This window comes from Alligator mississippiensis, chromosome 2 (genome assembly GCF_030867095.1).
Source record: "Alligator mississippiensis isolate rAllMis1 chromosome 2, rAllMis1, whole genome shotgun sequence".
Taxonomy (NCBI): Eukaryota; Metazoa; Chordata; order Crocodylia; family Alligatoridae; genus Alligator; species Alligator mississippiensis.
The window spans coordinates 204,327,662-204,351,614 of record NC_081825.1 but is presented as its reverse complement, the minus strand read 5'-3'; the positions used below and the strand labels follow the sequence as shown (position 1 = coordinate 204,351,614).

The following is a 23,953-nucleotide window of genomic DNA, read 5'->3' as shown; positions in this document are numbered from 1 at the left end:
TGTGCCCCCGTGATGAACTTATAGGCAGCCACAAGGTTGCCTCTCAACCTTCTCTTGCGGAGGCTGAAAAGGTCCAGTTTCTCTAGTCTCTCCTTGTAGGGCTTGGTCTGCAGGCCTGGTCTGCAGGCTCTTAACCATACGAGTGGTCCTTCTCTGGACCCTCTCCAGGTTATCCTGGGTCACAGGATCCCAGCAAGATAAGCGTTCAAATGTTTCTTAAAGGAGTCCAGAGTAGGTGCTTGCACCACCTCTGGTGGCAGTCTGTTCCAGGCCTTGGGGCTTGGACAGTAAAGAAGTTCTTCCTTATGTGCAGCCTGAAATGGTCTTGGAGGAGTTTGAGACCGTTTGACCTTGTCAACCCATGGGGCACTCTGGTGAACGGGCGTTCCCCCAGATCCTGATGTACACCCCTTATATACTTATAGGCAGCCACCAGGTCCCCCCGAGCCTGTGCTTTTCAAGACTGAATAGCTCCCATAGCTCTCAGGCCCATAGCTCTCAGCCTGTCATAAGGCCTGTTTTCCTGCCCTCTGATCATGCGCGTGGCTCTCCTTTGGACTCTCTCAAGCTTCTCCACATCCTTTTTGAATTGTGTAGCCCAGAATTGGATGCAGTACTTCAGCTGCGGCCTCACCAAGGCTGAGTACACTGAGAGGATGACATCCTGGAATCTGCTAAAGAAGCATCTATGGATGCAAGCCAGAGTTTTGCTTGCTTTGCCGGCTGCAACATCACATTGGTGGCTCATATTCATCTTGTGGTCAATCATGACCCCCAAGTCGCTTTCAGCTATGGTGCTAGCAAGCATAGCACTGCCAAACCTATAAGTGTGCTGCAGGTTTTTCTTTCCAAGGTGGAGTACCTTGCATTTTTCGGTGTTGATGGCCATCAGGTATTCTTCCACCCATTCTCTGAGCCTGTGAAGGTCAGCCTGGGTCACTATCCTGTCCTTGGGTGTGGACACTATACCCCAAAGTTTGGTGTCATCAGCGAACTTGGCCAGTCCGCTTCTGATACTAATGTCCACATCATTAATGAAGATGTTGAAAAGGATAGGCCCAAGGATGGAGCCTTGGGGGGACCCCACTGGTCATGGCGCACCATGATGATTGACTTCTGTCAACTACCACTCTCTGGGTCTGACCGTGGAGCCAATTCCCCAGCCAGTGGACTGTGATGTAGCCGAGGCCGCAGTTGGCCAGTTTTTCTATGAAATGATCATGGGATACCAGATCAAAAGCTTTTTTCAAAATCAGGATGTATGACGTCAATCTCTTCTCCCTTGTCCAGGTGATATGTCACCTGGTCTTAGACAGAGATGAGATTGGTCAGGCAAGACCTACCCAGAACAAATGGATGTTACCTTCAGCTGGTTTGTCAAGAATGATCTCTTTGATAATTTTTTCCAAGATCTTCTGTAGTTAGCGCCGTTTGCCTAAGTCCACCCACTAGGACCTGGCTTCAAGGCTCCTATCTTCCCTTCAAGTGGCTCTGGGCTCATGGACCTAGTGCTGCACCCCTAGTACAGCAGGGCTTTTTGAGCCCTGTATCACGGCACCCCTTGGTGCTAATGAGGCTTCCTTCTCCCCTACAGCCTCAGCCACAAGCCACTGGCATGTAACATTAAATATAAATCATGGGCCCCTATGGCTATATAATGAAAATAAAAAATAAGAGAGGCAAAGTGCCCGCTTACATGTGATTGTGCTTCTGTCTCACAGCCCCCAAGGCAGCTGCCGCAGCTTCTCCACAGTCATTGGGAGCCTCCTTCTCTGTTTCCCCTCTGGCTTCCTCCACTTTAGGTTTGTATGGTTCTGGCCTTCTCCTTCCTGTCGCCTGACCAGCTGGCAGGGCTCAGTCATTAACCCCTGCTTGACCGGCTGGCTACACCCAGAAGGTTCTGGATTTAAAGGGGCCTTCCTGCTTCCTGATAACAGGGCTAGGGTTTCCTGTTACAAACCCATTTCGCCCAACGTCTGTATAGATTGTGCGCTGTAGTGGGGATTTTTTGGCACTTGTTTCTAATACAGGGGTGGTTAGTTATTTCAGCTGGAAGACCACTTAATGAATGTAAGCAGTGCCACATGTACAACCTGTTCCACAACAGACGAGATCTCTGGCTCCCGAAGTACTGGCTCTTAGGATTAGACAGCTTGACCCTCAGCATGTCCCACTCACTGCCATAGGCCCTCCTTTCACTTGCCATTCCTTGTTCTTGGATACTTTTGGGAGGGTCCCTGGTTATCAATTGGTACCTATGCTGGTCTCAAGCAAGGGTGCTATGCAGGGCTCCACGTCTCCTCACACCATTTCTACATACCAGCTGGGTATTATGATGTTGTCTAACTTGCCACAAAGTGGGGCAACCACAGTGTTAGCTCACTCAGCATTATTAGTTTGATTCTCCAAAGAGAATGCAGTTGATTCAGAACCACTTTCAGCCTAGGTTCCATCTAACCAGTCAATTATAAGTAAACGATGATCAGTGAACTCAAAAAATAAAAAAGTCCAGGACTCACTAATCATGAAGCAAATCAATTCATCCAGTTAATTTCATTAGATGATCAAATGACAATAATCCATTAATTCCAAAATGTCCATCATTCATTAATCATTAAGCTAATCAGTCCGCCAAATTTATTTTATTAGACAATCAAATAGCCATAATTCATTAAATCAAAACCATCCGTCATTCATTGATCATTAAGCAAAAGCAGTTCAATTAATTTCATTAGATGATCAAATTGCTCTCAATTTATTAAAGATTAGGTCTGCTCGCATAATAAAGTTCCGACTTTCCCAAAGGTGTGAATCACATAACATGATTCATTCTAGATATGCAATCAGTCTCTTACAGTTCATTGGACCCAGTGGAACAAGAGATCCTCCCTGTCTCGGCCTAGCTCAGTGGGTCCTTTGTGGGGCTGTCTCTCTCTACCTCTTCTCCTGGAGCTTGGGTACCTGCTGCCGGGTGTTCCTCCAAACTCTCGAATCATGGAGATTCTCCCCATGTCAATTCCAGTGGCATCTGTATCACACTTACAGCTGTGCAGCTCTGTGCACCATCCTTCCTTCTGTTGCTTGCTCCCCACTGGGGGAGGAGCAGATCAAGGTGGGAGGGAGTTGGGCTGAAGCAGGGGCAGGAGCTGGAGTGAATGGGGTAGGTCGTGGGAAAGTCGGAGACTGGGCAGCTCATTCTGGGGTGCTGGGGGGGTCCTGCCACTATGCGCACCCTGGGGGAGGCATGGGGGGCACATGACCCCCAGATTTGTCTGTGGGTCAGAGGCAGGCTGCCACTTTGGGCTGGGGCTCTGTGCCCCGCTGTTGCTGCCTTGGGAGCTGCATGATGCCATGTGCTTGCCACCACCAGGTTGCGCCACATCTCCTGTCTGCTTGATGACAGTAGGCACATGGTATTGCGTGGCTCCTGAGGCAGCAACAGAGCCCCCACCTGCAGCAGCAGCCCACCTCCACCCTGCACACAGTTCTGGAGGGCACATACCCTCTGAACCTCCCCCAGGGAGTGCACAGAGGTGGGAGACCCCTGTACTCCTGGACAAGCCACCCAGGCTCCAACCATCCCATGACCTGTTCCAGGGCCCCATTCACCCCAGCCCCTGCCCCTACCTGTGCCCCAGTCCCTCCCTCACTATGGGGGCCTTGATCTGCCCCCACCAACACCTCTTCCCTCTCCTCTGCCCCTTCCCCTCCACAGACTTACCTGCTGGGCAGTGTGTGTGTGTGTGTGTGTGTGTGTGTGTGTGTACTCATCCCCCCCAAATAATATTTTCTCCCTCTGCCTAGGCATCTAGCTCCATAGCATGTGGCTTCCCCCTGGTGGTGTGCGAGTCCCAGGAGCTGCATGTGAATTCATGGGTGTCTGGTGCCTCTTGAGTCCCCGGGTGGCCAATCCCACTGACCAGGGGAAGAGGGATCCCCCGGGGGCTGATTCCACTGGCCTGGTGGGGACCAATCTCACTCAGAGTAAAAGTGGCCACGCTGCTATTGGAACTCCGGCAGCCACTTCCAGAAGTGGCGTGGCCACTTTTGCTGGCAGCCCCGCTCCTCAGCTACTGCTTGAAGGGGGAGCACTGGTGCTCCCGCCTGCCCTGCTGCCCACCGGCTACACAGGGAGCGCGGCCTGACAGGGGGTGCACTGGCACTCTCAGGGGGTGCACGTGCACTCCTGTGCACCCGCTATGTGTTGCCCCTGTGTGAACTGAAGGGATACCCCATGCAATGGAACTGGGCCAACCCAGGCTCTGTGTTTCTGCTGCTCCACTGGGCACGGGCCCCAGATCCTGGGCTCCATGCTTCTGCCAGCCCCACACTCCATGGTCCTGCACAGCTGCAGCTTCCCCATGCCCACTGTAGCAGGGACCCAAAGAGGAGCCTCTGGAGGTGGGAGAAGCTGAGCAGGTTCCCTGGCAGCTGCAGCAGTGGCAGCAGCAGCCCTGCCTGGAAGCTATGTGTGCTGGCTGGGGCTGGGGCCCTCCCATGCATGAGGGTGGGAGCAAAACATGTGGACTGGATGGGGTACAGTTAATTGGTGGGTGCCCACGTCCCAGATGAAATCGTCTGGCTGCCTGGATGTGGCCTGCGGGCTGTATTTGACTGCCCCTAATCTAATAACTGATTGAATCAGCTTTAGACAAGAGTGCCAAAAAGTCCTGTTGAAGCGCCTGATCTATACAGATGCTGTGGAGCTGGGTCAAATTAATTCACTGCTGCTTCTGCTAAAGCCATGGGGGTTTTTTGTGGGGGAGGTTCATGTCTGTCAGCAGCCTGAGTGTCAAACAAGAGATTCAGTTTGAGTGTTAGGTGGAGTCAGATGCTGTCATTATTTCCAAAATATTTTCATGTGTTTCAAAGTTGTGACTAATCAACTTTGTAGCAAGACAAGAAGTTCAAGATAATGCTGACAAAACCTCATGCTTCCAGGCTTGTGCCTTGGGTCACAAGACCTTTTCTTTCATGTACAAATAGCTTACTCTCCAGCTAAATTAAAGATGAAATCCAGTATTGCTAGAGGCAAGATGCCTGATTTCATGGCCCAGTGGTCTGGAGCTATGTTTCCCTGAATTGCTTTGATTTTTGGGAGTTATTTGGGACAGTATTGTATGTTCTTCTTTGAGTAACTTTGTTATCTTGTCTAGCAGAAAATTAAAAGGGGAGGCTGGGGGGTAGGGGGTGCAAAACAACTCCTTAAGGGCCAGGAAAGACAAGTTGCTATATAAAATAATTGCTTGCAGGCAGTTTCATTTCAGTATATGTTAGTTCAAGGATGTTTTCACATATATTAAGTTAAAAACATTTTTACTTTCAAAGGAAGCAAAAAAGTACTGCGGGTTTCTTGTTTTTGGGGTTTTTTTAACTTCAGGGGTTCAAGGTGGATATGAATCTTATTTAGTTATGAAGGATGTCCTTTTCAGCTTAGGTTACGTGCATCATAGAGGCAATATTTTCTTCTGTTTCTTCTTTTTGAGTTAAACTCAGTAGTAGCTCTTTGAGCCCATCCATGTTTATTTATGCTTTCTTTATCCTTCTAAAATCATCAGCTGGTTTTAAATTCTGAAATGAAATGGTTACTACTAGAGATACTACTAAACTTAGTAGCAGCCAGCAATTTTACAAATGTACAGCAACTGCTAGCATGAATTTAAACAAAACATCTCATTTTTGAGGTTCTCTTAATTTTTTTATTTTGAATGAGGTCAGCGGATTTTTGAGAAAATATAATTTCTTCTCTTTTTCAGGCTTACAGGTTTTCTCAGCTGCCTGAAATGATAATGGGCTCTCCCCCACCCCCTGTTCCTCCCAGAACAGGTCCTGTGGCTGTTGCCTCTCTCAGGAGGTAATTTTTGTTGTTCTATAGCTGAGAATTGTAACCCCCTATTAATGTAATGAGGATCCCTCCGTAACTGTATTAAAGCCAAAAGTGACACTTAATAACCATCTTCTTCATAGTGAAGAGGCATTCATGAAAGTAAGACAAGCTGTTTTCTTTTTAGATACACAACATTTCAACACGATGGGGGGAAAAACCAACAACAAATGGGCCCTTATTTTTATTCTGCTACTAACTAGTCAGTTGCCTAATTTAACAGATATATGCTCTGGTATCTCTTATGCTGTGGTCTGACTTGACTTTTAAAAGACATAATGTCATATCACATTACAAATATGCCATAAAAGTGGGAGTCACACTTACACTTTCCTTGCTTCTTTTTTCCTAAGAAGTCCCAACATTGAATGAATAAATTATAAAATGGGGTTTTTAAAACTGGCCTCAGGGATTTGTCTGCTTTTTCCATATTTCTTACCTGTGTTTCTAATGCCTAATGAAAGAGCATGTTTGTCATCTTTATTTTAATATAGAAATTTTGCTCTTCATAGTGAGATTCATCACTTTTCAGGTGGATGAAGTTACAAGGGACATGTACAGGAATTACATTTCTACCCGGAAAATTGCTGTGATTGGCAGGAGTCAAGCAAACACCTTGCTTGTGCCTTCCCAGACTCCAGGACTCTGTTCTGGTGAAGTTGGAGGGGGGGCACACTTCCACACAGCTCATCATCCCACCCCCAGCCTTTCCAAAGCCAGATACAACCTGGTCTGGAGAAGTCATGTGGGCATTGCTTGCTGCTCCCTGCCCCATCTGGTGCCAGGGCAGTGGATGTACAGCTCTCCAAGTGCTGTAGTGGGAGTGCGGGGCGGGGGCTGATCTGCTTCTCCCTGCATGGAACTTGCAGAGCCACATGCCCACAGCCCTGTGCATGGGACTGCAGGAACTGCCTTAGAGCTCCCCCATGTGCAGCATATCCAAAGATGGCACCTGCAGCCCTCCTGTTTTGCCCTACTGCAGAGGAGTAACTGCTCACTAGGGCGGTGCAAAATTTATCCGAGTGTTTCGTTTCAAAGTTGTTTCAATGCATTTTGAGCTCAAAACAGTGAGATCGAAATGAAACAAAAAGCATTGAAACAGCTTTGAAATGAAATGAGGACACTCAAAATGTTTTGAAAGTTTTGAACCGTTTTGAGTTTTGAAGCAGTTTGGTGGTGGGAGGCAGGGGAGAGCCAGGGCTGCAGTCCAAGTGGCTCCACAGCCTCATGTAGCTCAGCCCAGCGGGGAACGCAGCCCTGGGTCTCTCCGCCTCCCGCTGCCAGGCTGTGCTCCATGGGGCTGGTGGAGCCGATGAGTCTTCCCCGGTGTTGGGTGCGAGCTGCACCCAGCCCTGGTCCCAGGCGGTAGCGGCAGCTTCCTGTTATCCAGAGCAGATTCAGGGGCCTACCCAGCTCTGCAGCCCTCCTGGGGCTGCGAGCCCCCGGATCTGTGTGCCAGATGACAGGAGGCTGCTGCTGCTGGCAAGTGTCATGAATTTTGCTTTCAAGACTTTGAGGTGCAGTCTCTGAGAAACCTCTGCACCTATCTCCTTAAAACTTGTCAGGCTGCATGCCCTCAGAAGGGGCTACCATCCCTGCAATTTGCATCTGAATCAGGTAACAAATGACAATGTTTTAGGCATTTTCATGATTCCCCATTATAGCCTATCAGTGAAATGTTGAAACAACGAAACAGTTTTGATGAAATGAAACAGGGCAGTGCTTTGAAATTAAACAAAACGATGAAATGAAACACTGTCCCTTGGAAACATTGAAATGAAACGATAGTGTTTTGCACAGCTGTACTACTCACCTTTCTGTCTGCTCCACAGACTGGGGACCCCATTCTGGAGGTTGGGTGGGTGGTGTTGCCCTGCTGGGAAGGAACCAGAGAAGCTGCCAAAGTTCCCCAGCCACGTCCTAGAATAGGAATCCCCCACTGCTCCACTCTTCCCAGTCCTAGGAGACTAGAGCAGCCACTACTTCCCATGCTTAACCCAGTCTAGGATCATCCCAGTCTCAGGAATGTGCAAGGAGCAGGGGAGAGGCATGGCTGCAGGCTGAAGACTTCTCTCAAATACTTCTAGCGGTGGAAATTTCTCAGAAATTTGCATCACTGAAAATGAATGCCTGTTTGAGGCCTTAGTCTTACACTTTACAGTATCTTTACACTTTACAGTATCACCTAGGGCAAATTATAATCCCAAAACACTGCTGGGTTTTCAGCAGAATGCCATTAGGATGCTGAAACAAATGGGAGTTTTCTGATTGGTTGCCAATGAAATCTTATTTATATAGAAAGAAAACAAGAAAAGTGGCAAGCATTGCTTTGCTTATTCTTGTTTATCCATTACATTTCATAAAAGTAATAAAAAGATCCTTGTGTTTCTAAGGGATAACAGTTCACTACAGTAATGTAAGGACTCTGTCCATACTATTTCCATAATGTTCCTGAGAGAACTGCTGTGAAATATGCCTGCACTTACTCCATATCAAACCCAGAAATGAGTCAGCAAAGCTGCTTTGAGGAACCCTCTAACCGATGCTCTTAAAAGCTCTCTGGCTTTGACATGTTTGGCGTGTATGGAGCAGGAGTGGGTGACTGGGGCCTGCTGCTTCACAGTGCCCTCAGGGTCACCAGTGATGTGGTATGGACATACCCTGAGACCACACAGCATTTGGCCTTTGGCCTTATAATACTGCACCACGTATACTGTATTTAGCCAGCCTGGTCGCTTTATTGTTCTCCAGGATGTTTGTGTGTGGCAGGCCAGTGGGATCTTTCTTGGAGTGTTGGGTAAATGCTCTGATGTAAAACATACTGTTGGAAGCAGTAGGCAAGGCAAAGGAAATTTCTCTTTGATATTCATCCAATTTCCTATTATGCCACAGCAAAGATAAGTCATTCCTTGCTAGTTTTTATTTGCAATGCTGCCACCCTTTTAGTCAAAACATCTCTGTTCCTAAGGGAGTTGTCTATCATTCAGAATGGTCAGTTTCTTATTTTAATTTGTATACAGGTCAACATCTGATATTGGCAGTAAGACAAGAATATCTGAAGCCAGTGTGACTGAGCAAGCCCAACATCATGATCCTACATCTTTTGCTCCAAGTTCAAGAGCCCCGGTGTCTATGGGTCCATTGGATCAGTCAGCTCTGAATTACTCAGGTGAAAAAAATGTGCGGTACAAACAAAAATCAGTGTGCAGTTCGTATTATGTGCAGATGAGGCTATGTGACATTACAAGCGCAGATTATTACTTATGGTCATGGAGAAGGATAGAATTAAATGTTTTATTCTTCGAGGACTGACAAAGGTCCACGAAGATCATCTTTCTTTCCCATTTATCACATGCAACCCTGTAGGTGTATTGTGGGTATTCAAGTTATTTTCTTTTGAAATACCAGGTACTGGCTACTTTTAGAAACAGGATCACAGACTCAATGGATTAGTTAGGCAATGGATTAATTAGCCAGTGGCTAGCTCCTGTACTGTAGTCCTCAGTCCCTCCTGTAACTACTTAGCTTAGAGCCTAAGGAGGTCTTGTGTGATGACATTAGAAGCACAGGTTGTGTTTAGTTGGACTGGAAGATACGAGTTTTACTGTGACCAAAAGCTTTAGCAAAGGAAATATAGGACTGAAAGGGTTTTACTTGGTTCATCAGTGGCGCAGGCAGAAGTGTAGCTCTCCACTGTAACTCATAATGCTTTGCAGGAAGTGTTATGAGTTGCAACGATGCCCTGGACCAAAGTTCACAGATGGGTCCAGGGGGGAGAGAGGGTTAGGGAATCCAGCTGCTGGCTTCAAGCATGCAGTTGGTTTCCCTTAGCCAATGGCCCCTCCCCCCTCTCAGCCCGGGCGCAGTTTTCAGGAAGTGAGGAGGGAAAGGAAGCAGAGCGAATTCCTTGTAAGGGTTTCCCAGCTGGCACTGGAGATGGGGGTGGGTGGATTGGAGCCTCCCCACCTGGGCACAATCCTGCAGGGGCTCCAGTCCATCCACGTCACCCTCCAGTGCTGGCTGAAAAAACCCTAGACTGAACTTCCCCCACTCCCTTTCCCCTCTCCCATTCTGAAAACAGCTTGGAGGATGAGAGGAAGGCAGATGCAAGTTACTATAGATTCTGTGTTTTGAAATATCTTCATTTGAACCCTCATTAAATGAGGGTTTAGATTTTCACAGGATTGTTCCCTTTTAAGCACCTTGCAGCTGTGCACTTCTGTTTGGTTACAGCTGTAGAGCACTTTCAGAGGCCAGATCAGGTGAAAATTGTCACCTCTGTCTACTCCCCAAATCTAGTCTCCTGCTATCACAAACAACCACATTATAGGGTGCCTATATACATGCGGTGATACTGCTTTGACCTGCTGTAATTACAGCATTTAGGAGCAGACTCAATTAATTGAGTCTTCTGGAGTGTGGTAATTACTGTGCTTCAGCAGACTCCAGCATCATGTGTATCCCTGCGCTGAAAAGTGGAGGTGGGGGTTCTCTAAAGCTCATTTGACAAACTTTAGTTAAAGTGCCCCCACTGACATTTTTCAGCATGGAGACGTGGATACAAGTGACACACTGGATGCTTTAATTAGAGTGGGTCTCAGAGTCGCTCTAACTAAAGCACCCCCCTCCCCGACCACATGTATAAATGCCTGTAGAGTCCTTTTTATAAATTGATCAAGTTGCAACTTAAATCTTTTTTTTTCTTCTTTCTCTTTTCCCCTACTTCTTCCTCTGTGAAACCATTGTGGAACTGTACTGTTCTGTTCTGCTCAGTTGTTCAGGATCCTTCTTCTAATTTACAATCTAAATATATTCATGGCCAGTTTTTATCTATTTGTTCTACTCCAGCATTGTCTTTTAGGTTAAATGATTCTTTTCTCTCTCTGGAGCTTAACTTCTTGATTATATTGACAGAGAACAATCCTATTCTCTTTTAGCCTTCATGTTGCTAGACTAGACAAGAGCAACTCTTTTAGAGTATGGACAGACATAACAGTTATCTGTTGTATATTATCAAATGATAATTGATATGTGCTGTTAGATGTAACTCTTTTTCTACTGTAAGAGTATTCAGACATAAGTCAGGCAAAACCATGGTGACTTGAACCTTATTTCATTCAGAGTTAAAGTTAAAGTAATTTGACTCACTTTTATCTCTACAGGAGCATGCAGATGTAAGCTATAGTGTGATACCTGATGTGTGCTCTGAAGTGACAACTCTGCCTTCCCCTTTCAAAGCTGTTTCAGGTTACATCAATCCAAAGCCTTAGTCTCTTGCTAATGGTTGAAAGTAAAGCATAGGAACAGCTTACTTCTTGTCCAAAGGAGGACAGTGTCAGAAGGCAGAACAGAGTTCTGTTCCCAGCTTTGCCACTGACTTGCTGTCTAACTTTGGATGAGCAACTTTACCTCTGAGTCTCTTTCTCCTGCTATTCTTTGTGTCTTTTCTGTTCAGTTTATAAATTCTTGAGAAAGGGACTGTCTTTTCTTATGTATTTGTATCTTGCAAAATGGAACCCGAGGCTCAGTTGGGGCCATTGTGTTACTGTAAGGCAAATAATACTAACATTCCCTGTGTCTGCTCACAAAGCTGTTTATAATCTATGTGAAAATGTAATACATTTGACACACCCAGCAAAAGGAAGAAAAGGTTGGCTTTGAATTGCTTCTTTGCTCTTTCCAAAGTTTTGCCATTGTGAAAATGCCAACAAAACTAGGCAGTATTTTTCTGCTCCACCGTGACTCTGAATCCAAGTTTGTTACAGTATCACTGGGCATGTCTGCACAAGCTGTCCACTGCGCAGTTATTACTGTGCAGTCATTTAGTGCTTGCATAACCATTATTGTGCAGTAGTATCCTGGCACAATTGCCTAGTGATGCTTACTGCACAGTAGCTCATTACCACTGTGCAGTAGCATCACTTGATGGTTTGTGCCCGGTGATGCTACTGCGCATTAGTAATGAGCTACTGTGCAGTAAGCATCTCATGTAGATGCAGCCACTGTGATGTACTTGAATTATGTAGTAATTAAGTCACCTAAGGAAGCTGGTTGTAAAATAAAGCAGTTTCTCGTTGTTTCCTTTGAAAAAGAAAAAGGGGCAACAAAGGAAAGGATGAAATTTTGGGGCGAAAATTAAGCCAGAGAGATAGAACAATGATTTTTCTCCCTCAATTTCATTTCTGCTTGCATTGAGTCTAACTCCTGCTAGGAGTTGAAAAGAAATAAGGGTTTGAGTCACTGAGCTCATTAGAGGCATTAGTTGGTTGCCTAGTTCTCTCGTCATCACTAATAATGCATATTATTAAAGTAATAATATGAGGAGTACTTTGGTACCAAGAGTGGCATGCAAAGCACTAGGATGAGAAAGCAGAAGTCATCTCATGGTATTCTTTAATTAGATCATGTTTTATGAAAAGATTCTGGATGCATGGAGAAGGAGCTTCATGATGCCTGCTTTTCAGAACAAAGAAGAGATACACAACTGTGGCAGTTATGTGGTTCATGAGCTTTATCTCTCTATAATGAAACTATGGGAAGAGGTTGCTGAACAAAGATTGAGAAGTAAAAAAATTGTGACAGTCAGCTTGTGTTCATATTAAGGAAATCGATTGGCCTGATTTTACAGTGAGACTTCCAATGGAAGTTCAGACAAAACCTGGTGTTCACTGACACAGAAAGTGTGTCTCACTGTGTACCAAGAGAAGTGAAGTGGTACAGTGCTGCATGAGGGAACAATTGGCAGCTGGAGTCTGTAACTCTTATGCAAGGCATGTAGAGATGCTCAAAAATATGAGTTAGAAGCATATGCAGGGAGATGGAGGAATTTCTGATCCAGGTTAGGGTGCATCAAGGGTCAGTAGTAAGTCCAATCCTACTTGTGTGAGGTCTGTATATCTGGAGGGATACCTCTGGGTGGATAATGTGGCCATGATTTTAGGAAGTGGAGAACAAGTAGAGAAGGGGCTTGGGCAAATGGAGAAACATACTGAAAAGGTACAGTTCATGCATCACCGGGGGGGTGGGGAAGAATGTTATACACATTTTTCACACAACATGGGCACATACATCTGTGGTATTGGATTATTAGTCCAAATCAACCATGTGTTCTAGTGTCTAGGGTCCATGGTGCAAGAAAATAGAGAAATAGATGAGGCTGTTAGGAGCAGAATAAATAAGGTAAAAATGAAAGGAGGGAAGTGAATAGCATGTTTTGTGATAGGAAAATGGCAATTCACCTGAAAGAAAAAATCAACAAGATGGTGACAAATATTGTTGTATGGATCAGAGTCTCCAGTAAAGAAGAAAAAAGGGTTGGATATGATGATGGTGATGGAGATGAGAATGCTGAGGTGGATCTATGGAGTCAGCAGGAAAGATCGTGTAAGCAACAGAGGTGCAGCAATAAGTTTTCTAAAAGGAAAAAAAAATCACTTTCCAGTATAGCTTACTACGTTGATGGAATTGGTCTAAGTACAGTATTTAATTGAATCCAAGATGAGTTGTCACTCCCCCTCTCCACCTCTGCTCCCGCCCCCCAGTCCACATGGGTGGAATAAAACCTCATCTTAGATTTGAGTACTGCCCTGAGGCAGGCGGTAGCTCTGGCTTTGGCTCTGGCTCTGCCCCCCCTCTCCCATTTATTTTCAGCTCCGGCTCCGGCCCTGATCCAGCTAGGCCCAGAAGTGCCACCACTGCTTTTGTCTGGCCGGGCTGCGCCTGGTCCAGGACCAGGGCCGCCGCCGCTGCTGACTGCCCAAGATCTGGAGCTGTCCAAAAGGTAAGTGGGGGGGGGGAGGGGAAGAAGGAGCAGGCACAGGGATGGGGGGGGCAGGTGGCAAGGAGGCGGGGCAAGTGTTTGGGAGCAGGCACTGAGGAGGGGCAAGTGGCAAGGGGGCAGACAGCAGGGGAATGGGGGCAGGCAACAAAGAACATGTAGCAGGGGAACAGGAAAGCGGGGCAACTGGAGGGAGGGCGATGGGCAGTGGGGCAGGTAGAGAGGGCAAGGGCTGAGTGGGGGACAAGGGGAGGGGATCTGGCCCTTCCCCCTGCCCATGCTTTCTTAGCCAGTGGCAGAGGGGATGAATTTAAGATGACTATTCAATACTTAGATTTGTTATGTAGAAAAATGTAGAAAGCTTTATAATTTTTCCATGTATAGCCTCTAACTATTAGGGGGTCATCTTGAATTCAGGTAGATATGTTGTGTCAGGAAAATCATTCTTTCAACAGCAAAAGCTCGGTCTCCGGTGGCTTGTGCACAGAATGGTGTTACCACTGTTGTTGTATCAGTATGGCTAGACTGGCAAACTCTTTCCAGAGGGGATAAGACAGCTGTTAATAGACCAAAGCATTCAAACTCCTATTTTAAGTGCATGGTTGCTTCCATTGTGGCTTTCAGCCCCGAAGTGTACGAAGGTGCATGCTGTACTGTATGGTAGCACCATAAAATATCCACATGGGAAAAGTGCTTGGCCCTGCTTAGTGAATAAAGAAATGTAAATGTAGTGCAAGGAGCTGTAACCTAAGCACATGTATAACCTCACTGAGATTTTCAGATTTAGGATTTAACTACACAGCTCCTATTGACTTATGTGGCTAAATCCCTGAGCTGGGCATGAAAATCTCAGTGTAGCAATCTAGCCACGTTGGTGGCACTTGGCTCTCCCAAAGGTGATAGGGAGCTATGGTCCGATTCCCCAACATCCACCAGCTGTGCTTGTACACTGTCTAAAGGTAATGCAGTGGCTGAGCTCCCATTGTATTTTGGGATGCATAGCATCTGCTTTCATAATACTGCAGAGCTCATTTGGGTCCTGTCCCTCTACACAACCCCATACCACCATCTATACCTTAAAGGCACAATGTAGCTGAGAACCTGTAGAATGACTTTTCTTTATAAACCAATCAATTATTTCACCCAGGAGATATAGTGTTTTGACAGTAACTGGCTAAGACCTACCAGAGGGAAAAAATAGGAAATGGTTTCCTGTTGACAAAAATACCTGTTATGGAAGAATGGCAAAAATTTGGCTTTGTAAATTTAAAAGATTTTAAACTGAGATTCTGAGTCTTGAAGTAGGCAAGTTTATTAGGCATTGCTCTGTTAATTTTTCTGAACAATTCCTTTCTTAGCCTTCTCAGAAGTATTAGGTAGTCATTTGCATCATATTCAGCCTTTACTACTAAGAATAAAAACCTGGTCCTCTAAACTGTTATATAAATATACTGTGATTGAAGGATCTAGTCTTTTCTTAATGGAGCAGATAGGAGATACATATATGGATGTAGAAAAGACATAGACTCAATCCCTTCTTTTAAAAATGTCAAAGTATAAAGTACACTGTAGTTCACAAGAGCCACTTCTGTGTGCCTGGGTCACTAGGGTATGTGCCCTGTGTAGTGATCATCAGGTTCAATAAATACATAAAGAAGAAGAACTAAACAACTTTTATTGTAGAGCACTAGGCAAGCCTCTGCAGACTAGGGCTATGCGAAACAGCACTGTTCCGCTTTGACTTCCATTCCAACGTTTTGATGGAACAGTGTTTTGTTTCATGTTTTGTTTTGTTTCGAAAGCACAGTTCAGTTTTGTTTTGTTGAAACTGTTTTGCTGTTTCAATGCTGTTTTGCCGTTTCACCCATAGGTTATAATGGGGAATCATAAAATGTGGCAGGCAGGCAGATTGAGGGCTCACCGCACCCCTGGGAGGGCTGCAGGGGCTATGCCGGAGTCCTCTCAGGGCTGCGGGCCCCCTATCTGTCTGCCAGATGACAAACTGGTGCTGAGCGCAGCCTGCACCGAGCGCCAAGAAGATCAGTGCTGCCGCTGGCTCCAGGCGGCAGCACCTGCCTGTCATCCAGCAGGCAGATCAGGGACCCACACCCCCAGGAGGACTCTGGCACAGCCCCCATAGCCCTCCCAGGGGTGCAGGCGGGCTCCCGATCTGCACGTGGGATTATAGGAGGCGGGTACTGCCATCTGGGGCCAGCAGCACCACCGGTCTTCCTGGTGCTGGTCCCAGCTGGTAACACCCACCTCCTCTCATCTGGCAGGCAGATTGGGGGCTTGCCCGCATCCCCAGGAGGGCTGCGGGGGCTGTGCCGGAGTCCTCCCGGGGCTGCGGGCCCCTGATCTGCCTACCAGATGACAGACCAGCACTGGGCTCAGCCTGCACCCAGTGCCGGGAATTTCAGTGCTGCTGCTGGCCCCAGGCAGCAGCACCTGCCTCCTCTCATCCAGCAGGCAGACTGGGCAGAACATGCTGTGTTCCTTCTAACCCACCATCTTCCAGAGCAGGATTGTAAAATGGATGTGAGAGGAGTTGGGATAGAGGTCCAACAACTCGATACCTGGGCTTGGAGTGGGGTCAGAGAAATGCAGGTAGTAATCACCAGTCCTAATAATATGCTCTGTTCCCCAAAGGTATACACTTCCAGAGGGCAATTCCAGAGCATTTGGACTTGCCTGAGGTACAGTGTATCTTCAGCGCTCCTCCACAGGCTGCACAGTTCCACGCCATTTGACTCTGGGACAAGGGAGCCAACTCTCACAACCTGGACCATGATTGCGATGTGCAGTATAAATACAGAGCTCACTATAAACATTTTTTAGCAATAATGGTCTCTAGTGAGGGAATTTAGCAGTAGAACATATACTTTCCCTCTTTTTCTGCCCTGTATTGCATCCACAGCCCTTGTGCTGTTGTTGGCATTTCATGCATTTTTAGAACTTCTGAACCTTAACTGGTTTGTGAGGTAGCTGGAGAGTGGCAAAATGCAGCCTTTTCACACTTCCATATAGGTTGCAAGCACTGCCTGAGTCTCCCCAACTCTGAGCATGCACCAGGAAGACACAGAAACTGCTCTCTCAAAACCAGTACAGATATTGCTGTCAGTTGTACTGTTATTGCTTTGAGGTTATGGGGCTATCTCCAAACAACAATATAAGAGTTTATGTTTCTGATATCTGTAGGATATTGCAAATTCATATAGATGTCAGGTTTGCTATGTCATGTAGGCCTGGCAGGAAATACATGCTTGAACGCTAGTTCAAGGCATTTCCCATCATTACTAGATGCACCAGACATACAAGGGACATAGTTTGTTTAGCATATGGAAAGATGAATATTTTTTTGAGGGTTTAGTGGAATATAGCTGGTAAAATGCAGTGATGTGCTGTGCACTGTTGAACAAGGGGCATTGATAAACTCTGTGCAGCGGTGGTGTGGGTATTCCAACTCAGAAAGATGAGGCTCTTCCTTAGCTCTCCTGTTTAAACACACTCCCATTTAAACACACTGTCGACCACCCATCCTCATTAAAAAACTGGGTGACTGTGGCATTGATGCCTGCACAGTCAGATGGATTGCAAATTGGCTGAAGGGTTGTACTCAGAGGGTGGTGGTGGATGGGTCATATTCAACCTGGGGGAAGTGGGCAGCGGAGTCCCCCAGGGCTCGGTCCTTGGACCCGCACTGTTCAATTTCTTTATCAGCGATTTGGACGACGGGGTGAAAAGCAACGTATTCAAATTTGCTGATGATATGAAAATTTGGGGTGAGGCGGGCATGCTAGTAGGGAGGAAGAGACTGCAGCAAGACCTGGATAGGTTGCAGGGGTGGGCTAACAAAAACAGGATGAGTTTCAATACTGACAAGTGCAGGGTGCTGCACTTGGGCAGTAGTAACCAGCAGCACACTTATAAGATGGGAAACTCCCTTCCTGAGAGCACGGAGGCAGAAAGGGATCTTGGAGTCATTATTGACTCCAAGATGAACATGGGCTGACAATGCGAGGTCACGGTCGGCAGGGCCAACCGGACCCTATCGTGCATCCACAGGTACATCTCAAGTAGGGCCAAGGAGGTGATCCTCCCCCTCTATGCGACACTGGTCAGGCCACAGCTGGAGTACTGTGTCCAGTTCTGGGCACTCCACTTCAAGAGGGATGTGGACAACATTGAGAGGGTCCAGAGGAGGGCCACCCGCATGATCTGGGGACAGCAGGGCAGACCCTACAATGAGAGGCTACGGGATCTGAATCTGTTCAGCCTTCACAAGAGAAGGCTGAGGAGGGACCTGGTGACCATCTATAAACTCACTAGCGGGGACCAGAAGGGTTTGGGGGAGACCTTGTTTCCCCTAGCACCCCCAGGGATAACAAGGAATAATGGCCACAAGTTGTTGGAGAGTAGGTTTAGATTAGATATCCGTAAGAACTACTTCACAGTTCGGGCGGCTAGGATCTGGAACCAACTTCCAAGGGAAGTGGTGCTGGTTCCTACCCTGGGGGTCTTTAAGAAAAGGCTCGATGCCTACCTGGCTGGGGTCATTTGAGCCCAGTTTTCCTCCTGCCCAGGCAGGGGGTCGGACTTGAAGATCTACAAGGTCCCTTCTGACCCTACTTCTATGATTCTATGATTCTACCCGAGGAAGGAGGTAATCTCACAGGGCAAGAGGGCTTCAAACTGGAAGATGTCTTTAACCTCAACTGTGTTATGCAGAGTTCTTTGGATAACTTTGCATATATACCTTGTCCAGACAAACATAATTGAGTACAGAGAGGTGTATTGGGGCAGAGAGTGGGGTATAATGTTGAGCACTGGAGAGCAAGGGTAGGGAGCAGAGTCTTACAGCACAAACTCATCACATTCTGGCTGCAGCAGCATGAGCTGCTGCTGTAGCTGTACAAGGGGCTCTCTGCACACTGGCTGCAGCAACCCCTGTAACCTGGGCTTCCCGGGGACTGCCATTCTGGCACCCATCTAAACTGGTGCCCCACTTTCTCACACCTAGTCATGCTTCTGTGAGCACATGAGATTGTAGCAGCCTCTCTCATTTGAAAAACGGAAGGGAAGATTGAAAAGGTTTTGAGACAGGTTGGATGTATCCTGGGAATATTTTAAAATACTTGACACTCCATTCAATCTGTTTGCCCATCAAAAGGAACTTTTATGAGCCCCAGGGATGAGCCATCTCTGGCTTTAACCATATGCAGCGATACAGATGAACCTCATTACAGGAAGAATAATCATTTCCAACCTCCCCAGAGTGTGATGATGGAGTTCTAACAAGAGGCTTCTCAGTCACACTCTGCGCCCACATGCTGTTCAGAACTGGACTGGATCAGCTCCTCAGTTTTTATATCTAAAATAAGCTACACTGGGGTCAGTGAAGGTTTGCTGACTTAAACCCACTGAGAATTTAGCCCTCTTATACAAATTGGCTTCTTGTTCCCCCTATTCTCTTCCTTCCTCCACCCCCCAGATAAATTTATGTTGACTATTTTATTGAAATACTTTAACAGGGAGGGCCTTGCTATTCTTGTGGGAGAGTTTGGGGGTATTAGAGCAGTGAAGTCCCAGGTAGCTGTATTTTAAAATTATAAAAAAGATACAAGTATAACAAGTCTTTTGTAATGGTTTATAGTGTTAATAGAAATAAGTTGTTCTGAGAACACTCCTGAATCCTAACAAACTTACAAAGGCAAAATGTGTGACAAATATGAAGAAGGGACAAAAGTAATGCTGTTCCATCATTTATGCCATGCCCTAGATAGATACTGAACGCAGGTCATGGGATAGTATGGCCAAACTTAGGGCATGGACACCAATTATCCTTTCCACTGGGCCATCAACCCACCTAGGAAGGGAAGAAGTAGCTATATCCACTATACCCATTTATACCACTCCAACTTTTGCTGAACTGTTACACACAGTTCCTTAGATAGCCTTGGAAGCATACCTTGCCCTGATCTCCAGAATCCAGTCATGAGTTCTCTAATATGCTCTGTCTGTAGAAGACATCCTATGCAGCTGATGGGAATGATGTGTTCCAGTTTGGTGTCCTGAGCATTCTGACAAAGAGAGCATCAGAGCATAATTAGTGCCTCACTGGGTCAGACCAGTGGTCCACCAAGCCCAGTGTCCTGTCTCTGACAGTGGCAGGAGTGGACACTTTAGAGCAGAGGTCAACAATATACAGGCCAGATCTAGAGCAAGGAGCTGGAAGGACTTGCCCATGCCCTCACCAGGGCTGTATAGCGAGGAACTGCTCTGAGGCTGGGCCCATGCCACCACTGCTTTCCCTTACCTTGCACTATCCTCCCTAAGGTTGTGGCATGGACACAGCTTTCAGCTGCACCTGTGCCATAGTGGAGTGGTGGGTGGGGGGAGGGGTGGTGGCAGCAGCATGGATACAGCTTTCAGATGCCTGTTCCCAGCGCATCTCCCCACCCACTGGAAGTTGCACTTGTACCACATTCAGGAAACAGGGAGCTGAGGGAAGTGGCAGCAGTGCAGGTGCAGCTTCTGCCTCTCTGGCCCCAGCGCACATGCAGGAGAGACCTCCCGCCACTGGCACATCAGTCAAACTACCTGGCCTACATTGGACCAGAGACAGGTTGTCCCAGCCCATGACTGGTAAAGCTTTCTGGCTACTGCTTTAGCGGGAGAGTATTGCAATGGCTATATCTGGAGTAGTGATTCTAAAGGAGGGTGCTGTGGCATATGAGGAGATAAGCAGATAAGTGCAGACTTGGGCTGTCCCTGCTTAGCTGCTCCTCCACCCCCACTGCCCAGTCTCTTTGCAAGGAGGTAAGCACTGTAATAAATTAGTTTTTGAAATAGGGCACCAATAAATTCATAAAAGTTATGGAGGGGTGTCTTGAGTCTACAGAGGTTTTCAACTATGTACCCAGAAAGCTCTATCCCCTATTCATTACCCACCCTGGCATCCATCATCATTGGTTCAGAGATACCAGAGGCTACACCTCTGCCTGTTCATCCATGACTTTGTCCAGTTAGTGCATCTTCCCAGGTTGGTTACTTGAAGCATGCTCTCTATTGATCTCTAGACTGATGGCTAGGATTACTAATCAGTAATTGTTTCCATCCTCCTTGTCAGGAAATACGGTGCCAGCCGTTTTTGCCATCCCAGCAGCAAACCGAACTGGGTTCACAGGTTATTTTATCCCAACCCCACCCACAGCATACAGAAACCAAGCATGGATGCCCTACGCTGGAGAGAATGAATTACCAGGGCAGTGGGCAGACTCAGTAAGTACCTTTGTTTTTTTCTGTAGTTGAATCGGAGGTGGAGTGAGAGATCAGTGTATGGGATTATTAAGAGTGACATGGGAGTTGGAGAAGAAGGCAAAATATCTTTCTTTACTATTTTGTCTTACTGGTAAGAAGCAGGACATTTCCTTGTGAATGACTTACAAGCTTTTCTATTTCTGAATCAAGCCCAGTTAACCTTGCATGTAAATAGATAAAAAGTGCTTAAAGTAAGAATGGAGTGAATGTTCAGTGAAAGTAAAACAAGTTGATTTATTAGTGTCTGTATGTGTACGCTAAGTTTGTTACAGGGTTAAACCATGCCCTAGAGGAGGAGTGTCAAAGATATGCTAGCACTAGGTTTCAACCAACATGTCACATGCAGTGTGCAAGGCCCAGGACACGTGCTGCATGCCCCTTGCTGCACATGGCACCCACGCAGAGCCAGTCTAGGAACAACTGCAAGCTCCTCCCCTCCTTCATGCTGGATCCAGTGCTCTCAACACCTGCTCCAATTGGTTGAGGATGTGAGCTGCATATGGGCATTTCCTCCAGCTGGGCCAGTACATGAGCTGCACATGGTAGTCACTCTGGGTCCAGTGTTGTGTGTAGCTTGCATTCTGAACTGACTGGAGTGGGCACCAGAACTAGCATGCAGGGCAGGTGGACCGTGCTCCCTATCTGCCCATGGAACTGGCTCTGCACTGTTCATTTAGCCTGTGGACTGGTTGTGAACCAGTTATCTGTCCCTTGGGGCCAGATGAGTTTGATACCCCTTCACATATGTGTACAAACTGACTGTCATACTTAGTATGATGGTCCACAAACCAGGTAATTTAACAGCTTTGTAGTGAGAAGGACCCAGCTGTATCCCAGAATAATATAACTCAGCCCTGAAGGTGAATATCAGTTTTTTATTACATTTGAAGCCATTGAAACCTTTGTTAGATGCCATTTTTTTTAAAGAAACACTTCAGGGAAAAGAGTCTTTTTTGTTGACATTGAAGACTTTCCCACTATCCCTTAAAGTAACCTTTTTAAAATGCATCTTGTATGCGTTTGGTTCAGTCCTGCCATTAATGCTGAAACCAACACATAGGGACGTGGCTTCTGTATTTTGTTGTGCAGCAACAGTCTTGTTTAGTGGTTTGTAGTTGCAAGGCCAGTTAGTTGGCCCTCTGAAACGCTGCAAGAGAAGATTAGGGTTCACAAATGTTGGTGGGGTTGTCATTTTGTTGCCAAACCTTTCTCCCTGCTATTGATGCCTGAGAAGGAGAGAACACATTTGCCTGTCAGATGCGAAGTTGAGTTTGAAATGCTGTTGGGGGGGAAATCTACTTTTTAATGTGTAAACTGAGCATATCTGATGTCTCTGATATTCCTCCTTGACAGAACTTTTAGTTCCTTCTTTCTGGTATGCAGACGGTAGCCTCTGTTATGAACTGGCTTCTAGAAAGTGAGGCCACTTACAGGGTAGAGGAAAGAGGAGGAGGAGGAAAAAATGTAAAAATAAAATACTCACTGTTCCACAAAGAATGTTGCCTCCTCTCAAGTGATTTTTGTGCCTGTTAGCCTCCTGCATTTGCAAAGTGTCACTAGAAAAGAGACCCATGTCTGTATGTTCAAGATCAGACTGCAAAAGTCATGAGACTGGAGAGCTTATTTGCCTTCTAGTTCTTTATAGCTTTTAGATCACACTTAAGTCATGTTTTTAAGCTTCTCTCTACTACCAGGACTGCTAAAAACTTTATTAAAAAAAAAATGAAACAAATGAGATTCTCTACTCCCATTTTTCCAAGAGCTAGGGTTTAAGAAAAACACCAATATGCATAAAATCACAAGAGCTGGCACCAACAAATTGTATTTTAAATTCAATTTACTATGATGCATCAAATATTTGAAGATTTACATTTTCCCTCCTCCACCAAATATATATTTGGTCCTATTAAGTTGCTGTTGAAAGAAAAAAGTAAAATAGCGGCCTCTAGTGGTTTGTTGTAGATTTTTCCTATGCTGTATAAATTTGCTGTGTGATCAGTTAAATTATTATCACCTAACGGGTTTTTTCTTCTTGACTTTATAATTACCACTTTCATCTAGTACTCAGGCAAGCACTGATACCAGTCAGATTTTAAATCTTATTCAGTAGATGAGTCCTTCAGAACATGAGTAAGACTGAAGGGCAGATTTTTATATGTATTTAGGCACCTGGAGATGCAGGATAGGGGTTCAGTGAGATTTTTTAAAGTATTTAAAAAGGGCAGGCATCTAAACCCAAATCCAAAAATACAGGACTCGAGCAGAATTTAGAAATCTACAACTGTCATCATTACAAATCTCCCTTACCTGTCACTGAGCTCTGAAAGTACTTAAAGTCCATGGACATCTCAGTTTTCAACATGAAAGGTCACTAGGCACCTGCAGTTGTGCTTCTGTATGTGCCCTGAAGCGCTGACGGCTGAACAACTTGGCACCTAGCTTATGCTAAGCCCTCTCAGGCCTCAGGATGGAGTCATTCCTCCATTAACCCCCCTGAAGTCTAGAACCTGGTATCAGGACACATGTAATGACAGGAATTTATACAATATGCAGTGGTAGCTGCTGATGTCTTTTAAAGCAGCATTTCTCAACCCGTGGGTTGCAACCCAAAAGTGGGTAACAAGATATATGAAAGGGTCATGAACAAACTTTAAAAACGGATTTTCCTTTAAAGGAGAAAAATGAGGGAAACTGTGGCTTTTCCCTTGCAGGCTGTCAGAGTTCCAGCCTGCAAGGGGCAGCTTGGAGCACCCTCCCCCCCCACCGTGGGGGGCTGGGGCCTGGGGGTGGGAGGCAGTGGGTTAGGAGTGAGGGGCACTGGGCTGGGACTGGCCATTGATGTTTACAAATGGGTCTCAGCACAAAAAACTTTGAGAACCACTGTTTTAAAGCAAGGCCAGGGGAGGAGCCAGTATCCCTCTTAACTAAAACCTCCCCCCAGGAAGTGGAAGATACAAGTTCAATTCCCTTAT

General features: G+C 46.2%; 1 protein-coding gene across 5 annotated transcripts in view; it reads left to right on the top strand.

Moving 5' to 3' along the window:
- Positions 1–23,953, top strand: part of KIAA1549L (KIAA1549 like) — a 292,080-nt gene that overhangs the window by 256,748 nt on the left and 11,379 nt on the right. For 3 of the 5 annotated variants that reach the window (XM_014602417.3, XM_019476980.2, XM_019476977.2), the window contains 3 exons: positions 5,757–5,854; positions 8,905–9,053; positions 20,791–20,942. In XM_014602417.3, the coding sequence (XP_014457903.3) occupies positions 5,757–5,854; positions 8,905–9,053; positions 20,791–20,942 (399 nt within the window). The remainder of the gene's footprint in view (positions 1–5,756; positions 5,855–8,904; positions 9,054–20,790; positions 20,943–23,953) is intronic. The other 2 variants (XM_019476978.2, XM_059722705.1) reach the window with 2 other exon arrangements.